Here is a 6,380-nt window from a genome sequence, read left to right as displayed (position 1 = left end):
GACTGCTCACGCTGAGCTAACAAAAAAGTATTTTTTTGGCGTCAGCTCTACGTCAACTTTCCGCTGACGCTCAGATAAGGCGCTAGTTCTAAGAAACCAGGCCTTGAGCTAACAAACCAGTGTTTTGTTGGCGTCAGCGGAACGTTGACGTCCCGCTGACGCCCAGATAAGGCGCTTGTCCTAAGAAACCAGACCTTTATAGACATTTACCAAGTTTGATGACATTTGGTCGGGAAGTTTTATTTTTATAGCCATTTCAAAATGGAACTTTAATTATAAAGACCCTGTATACAAATTGGAAAAAACAGGTGTGAATTTCCAAGACTTGCCAGACGAGAATGAGAAGAAACAAAAGATATTTGAAATATAAAAAGTTGAGTTTCCAACGAAAAATCAGACATCATTTTACGTTCAAAATTACTGGGCAGCGGAGTTGAACATTGGTAGTCGTCAACCCGATAAGTTGGGTCGGTTGTTCAACGACGGTTATGAAATAAAATTTCAGTGGTTTATAGTGTTGTCAAAAATAAATAGGAAATTTTGTATTTGCTCATAGAAGGATTTTAGAAGTTTAAAAAAAGGGTTTCATCTTTACTTATATATAAAGAGACCCTTGTTGATTTCAGTTTTAAAAATATATGGATTTAGGATACACTAACTATAATGTATATTTTATATATGCTTATTTTAACTAAGTATGCATAGTTTAACTTTTTGTAATTTGATCAAGAGGAAACAAGTTTAAAGAGTTGAAAAGTATTTATATTTTTGTAATTTCTAGACGAGTAGCATTATGCAGAGGATAAAATAAAAAGATGAAGTATCAATATTTAATGATGAAAAATAATGGAAATTCATTAAGATGAAGTTGAAAGATAGCAACATTCTTTTCGTATTCGTCAAATTTCGTATTAACCGATAAAAAATAGCAAAAGGTGTTCAAGTGTTTTTGGAGCACACAATTAAAACAGAGATATCAAATAATTTATCTGTGGTGCAACATTTTATGTTCGTTTTGAGTTAATATCGATTCGAAAATGGGTAACATTTGTACAAGTCGTTTCAATTCGTTCTTGATTCTTTATAAACGACGAAGGAATACAGGGTGCGTTCTGAAAGTAATGCGCATTTTCTGGGGGAAAATAGATTTATTGATCCTATGGGTATAAATGATTAAAATTCTTCAAAATAGTTCCCTTGTGCATCACTACACTTGCGGATACGATTCTGCCACGTCTGGAAGGCACCCTGGAACTCCTCGATGGGAATGCCTCTCAGGAACCTTGTAAGATGAGCTTGGATGTTCTCCACCGACTCCCAGTGCTTTCCTTTCAGTTCTCTTTTCAGTCGTGGGAGCAAAAAAAAGTCACACGGCTCCAAGTCAGGGCTATAGATAGGCTGGGGCACCAACTCATCAATTCCAGCAATTCTTCACTGCGCAAAACTCGAGCTTCTTTTTGCTCCTCTGTCAACACCTTTGGCACAGACCTTTTGCATTTGCAAATCCTCCGTCACAATCCCATGTACCACACATTTTGACAAGTTTAGGGTGTTAGCGATTACCTGAATGTTTAACCGACTGTCTGACTCCAAACCTTCACTCACATGCTGGACGTTTTCATCGGGTTGGGCTTCCAGAACAAGGCTCGTCGGTGACCTTCTCCCGACCCTCCTTGGAGGCCTTGTGCCACCTTCCACACTGAAATCTCGAAATGCATTCCTTCTTAAAGTCGTCTTGAAGCATGGGATGAGTTTCCGTCACATTCTTCCCAAGTCGCATACAAAACTTTATCGCATACAGCTGTTCCAGCGAACGAACACTCCATGAACACAGTTAAAACCAACAATGCGTCAATGAAACGCCCCCGAAAGAATGATGATCTCAAATGCAGGGTAAAGCAAGATTTTCAGCAGGGAGAACAATTTTCAAAGGGTCATTCTGTTTTTAACCCTAACGTGTTCATGTGGTGACGTCACCCATTTGGTGAACTAAAGACAATCTCATTTCAGTCCCCTAAACTCTGTTTTCAGAAAAAGGATTTCACACAAGAAAGTCACTTCAAAGGGAGGAATTTGTTTTCATTAAATACTATTTTTATTTCGTATTAAATGGCAGAAGTTTGTTTTAATGGTATAATATTACCGCATAGCAATGCAAAAAGTGATGGCTAATAAAAAGCAAAAATCGTCTAATCGATGTTATTGAGTCGCGATGGCTCAGGGGATAGAGCGCTCGCCTTCCAATAAGATGAACCGGTTTCGAATCCCAGTGGTGACGGGTGGATACGAATTTCGCATCCGACTCGCACCGACCACAGTGCTGACGTGAAATATCCTTAATGGTAGACGAATCATGAGTTAGAGTCCCCTTGCCGTCAGTTTAACCATGGGAGATTCTTGTTGTTTTCCTATCCATGTAACGCAAATGCGGTTTAGTTCCATCAAAAAGTCCTCCACGAAGGCAAACTTCTCCCAATACTTGATCCAGGAATTTCCTTCAATGTGACAAGTCTACGGAGCATTAGAAGTCGTATACCCAAAAAATAGGATCGGCTGTTCAACGACGGTTATAAAATAAAATAAAATCAAAGTTATTGGAAGATTGTAGTATTTATATCATTATGAATTAATTAATAATGTTTAAAATTAATAATGTCTTTGAAATTATTAATGTTTTCTAAGAAAACGTGACAAAGAAACAGTTTTCCTTCGTCTTAAACGAAAATTCGTATTAAGCATTTTTGTTTTGACAATGTTTGACTATATAACACAGTTTTAAACAGTTTTTCTTCGTCTTAAGCAAAAAATCGTGTTAAGCGTTTTCGTTTTAACCGAAGTTTATTGACTCTATATTGTATAACACAGTCCTGTTTATAATTTGGAATCTTTTTTTATTAGAATCTTTAGAGGGGAGTTTTCACAATTGTCAGTGTAATCACATTTTCCGAAATATCCTTTTGTGGATTCCAATTCAGTTTTTCCGGTGACAAGTTGTTGTCCTGTTGGGTTGTTTTCTCCTGATTGTGGGAAAATATAATTCTGTCCACATGAGTGAGTGGGACTTCCAAGATCAAATAGAAAGGAACCGTCAGAGCGAATGTCGTCATCATGTTAGCCAAATAAGAATATACCTAGTTAAGAAAAGAAAAGAACACGTTTTTGAAGTCGAAGTATTCAAATTGGGGTTACATTTCCTAATCATTAATAAATTAAATAATTTTGTCTTATCACTACGGATAAATAATTAAACACACTAAAAATCTTTGCAAAATGGGAAAAAACATGCTTTTTTTTAAAAAATAAATGTAAACTTTCTAAAATCATTGAAATTGTATAATTAAACTTAAACCTTATTAATTATGAGGGACTGGTATAACGGGATAGAAACCCACCAGAAGCTGCAGACAGCCGGGGTCCACCAGCCATGTTTTTGAAATTATGTCTCTTGTCTTGGCTGTTCTTTTATCGCTTTTCTGGTAAACGACTCGTATGGAATAGCCTTGCAGTGTAGGTTAAAAATCATTCTAAATTAAATTTATAAGGACTTCCCGTGTAGATTAAATGGCGAGAGATGCACGTTAAATCTGTCGAGATTCGCAAAGTCCTCCGTGTTCCCATAACAAATCAATACCTCTGGGGGTACTTGCTGATCCAGGAGTTTCCTTGTCTTCTGGATGGGTTCAAAATGACAAGGCTACGAAGTTAAAAAATAAAGGTCGTATACCCGAAAAATTGGATCGACTGTTCAACGACGGATAGGGCTCGCCTCCCAATGAGGTGAACCGGGTTCGCATCCCCACGATCTCTGATCGATGCGAATTCAGCACCCGGCTCTCACCGACTACAGTGCTGACGTAAAATTTCCTCAGCGGTAGACGAACCATGAGTTAGAATCCCCTTGCCGTCAATCTAACCGTGTAAAGTTCTCACGGTTTTCTCTCCAAGTATTGCAAATGGGGGTCAGTTCCATCAAAAAGTCCTCCACGAAGATAATATTTCTCTCAGTACTTGATCCATGAGTTCTCTAGTCTTCTGAACTGGGTTCAAAATGACAAGGCTACGGAGTTGAACATAAGTAGCATAAACCCTAAATTGGGTCGATTGTTCAACGGTGGTAATTAAAATTATAAAATTAAATTAAATTTATCAAGCCATGTATAGAATAGGAAAGCATCCATTTAAATATAAAATTTTTCTATCCATTTAAATATAAAAATGAAATTTTCCTGGAAAGTTCGATAGAGTTGTAAACTGTAAAGGTTGGTAATTTAGTAAAGTGATTGTGATTTAAATTCGATATATTTTTGGAATCAAGTTGGTTTTTAAAAGTGCTATTTGAAAGGCCTTAACACGAGATCCAGAAATTCATCGTGATTTTACAGAAAGTAACATTTCAATTAGTTAGGGCAAAAATTTTCTTTTCTTTCTCTTTTCGTAACTAATCATCCAATAAAGAAGTTTTAAAGTGAATGAAAGTCACCAAAAATTGCGTTACTTTTATTTCACTTTCTTCGATATTAATGATTGTTATTTTGTCGTCGTCATTATGTATTAGGGGGGTGGGCGGGGGCGGAAAGTAACGTTGTTTCGGTGCAATAGATATTTGCAAGTTTAGTTTAAATCAATAACGTATTCACCTTCGTTGGTAACAACCATTCAACACTGGATCGAAAATGAATCAAAATGGATCGAAGAAAAATATGAATTGGTTTTTAAGACTAACGAATATTTAATATGCCGGACTGACATTATTTTCCGGTCCCCTTCATATTTTTTGGATCACACGAATTTTGATGAACACTGGATTGACTTTGAATACTGGTGAATATTGAATGACATGAAACATCTTGGTTTGATTTGTTTGGATTTCAATTTTACCTAGTTTTAACTTTTATAAGGGTCATTTGACCTTACAAAAACTTGAAATGTCCACAAGAAGAACACCACAACTATAAATACTGTTTTATAAATTTTTATGTTGCATACAATTCCCAGTTGTTGCCATTGATTTCTGTCATTTTATTTCTTCGCTCAATAAATGCCACGGAAGGAATTCGCCGGTGTGCCCCCCCCCCTCTCTATCGCGGTGACGGATCTAAAAGCTTCACCGAATACCCTTTTTTAGGAGGAGGCGGTTTTATATTAACCTTGGATACACATATTTAATTGAATGTTGGTTGAATAAAAAAAATAGGATTGAAATTTAGAGTTAATGAAAAGGGACGCAATGAGTTTTATTCCACGTGACATCAATTCATTTAGTTAATTCGGAAAACTCGGATTCATTTCAATTTCCGTTTTTTAATGTAATTTGAAGCATCGCTACGGGAAAAAACAAGATCCATTATTTTCCCAGTGTTATGTTGTACCGGGTGTCCATCAGACTGATTTCAAAATGAAAGATTTCGCTGTTAAACAAACGTTATGTTTAATGTTAAAGCTATAAAACGTATAAACCGGAATTTTTGGAATTTAGTTTTAAAAATTTTGAACAGATGGCACTGCAAGTCATCGTTCATCAGTTGTAGTTGAAAGGAGGTTGCTGCGTCGTAGTAGGAGGTTTATACAATCTATTCTATTAAATAACGTGTTTTCTCGTTTTGGAATATAACTGTTTAGGACTATAAACAGTCCAACAGCATTTGTGTTCTTATAAAAAAAAAAAACTCTGCCGAAAGTACAGCGCCATCTTGTTGAAACTTTTTTTAAAAAAAACTTAATTCTAATATATCTATACTAGAGGGCTCCTCCCCCTGCTCACTACCTCTCGCCAATCACCGATAATTGCTACGCAATTACATTTTCGCAATTACATTACAACAAACTTAAAGTCGTTTTCCTGGAGATTAGCCGGCAATTTTTCTGCACCAACATCACATAGAGAGAATATGATAGGATTGTAAAATGTCAGAATAACTTATTATCAACATTATAAACTTATATAAAGCAATTTCAATACAAGCAATATTATAAACTTATATAAAGCGAGGAAGCAATATTATTTAACACATTACTATAGGAGGGCATTAGCCGGAGATTAATCTCCGTTTCCGAAGCACGCGTGGTACAGCCTAACTCAAATCATTGTTGATCTTGTAGGATGCCGGACGCTCCCTATATGGTGCTTTATCTCCCCCCCCCCCCCCAGTAATTTAAATTTTAAACTATAAACAATTAAAACCTGATGAAAAAAAACTTTACAAAAATTACAAACAAATTAAAACATGCAATATTAATAACTTGATTCTAAGTAATATTTCAAAAGCAAATACCATTGCAAGTAATTGCTCAATTAACTTCAATACTGTCAACTGACAAAATATTTTAGTTTCAATCAGAAGTATTCGTAAGTACACCAAGGTATTCGTTTTCATTTAAAC

At 35.9% G+C, this 6,380-nt stretch overlaps 1 protein-coding gene across 1 annotated transcript in view; it reads right to left on the bottom strand.

The window, feature by feature from the left end:
• Window positions 1–6,380, bottom strand: part of LOC122270048 (O-acyltransferase like protein-like) — a 64,657-nt gene that overhangs the window by 3,054 nt on the left and 55,223 nt on the right. Inside the window, exon 16 of the mRNA XM_071185293.1 lies at window positions 1,564–1,706. Coding sequence (XP_071041394.1) covers window positions 1,564–1,706 — 143 coding nt within the window. The remainder of the gene's footprint in view (window positions 1–1,563; window positions 1,707–6,380) is intronic.

The sequence above is a fragment of the Parasteatoda tepidariorum genome, chromosome 9 (assembly GCF_043381705.1).
Source record: "Parasteatoda tepidariorum isolate YZ-2023 chromosome 9, CAS_Ptep_4.0, whole genome shotgun sequence".
Classification (NCBI taxonomy): Eukaryota; Metazoa; Arthropoda; class Arachnida; order Araneae; family Theridiidae; genus Parasteatoda; species Parasteatoda tepidariorum.
The sequence above is the reverse complement of the archived record's forward strand: the minus strand, read 5'-3'. Positions and strand labels throughout refer to the sequence as shown.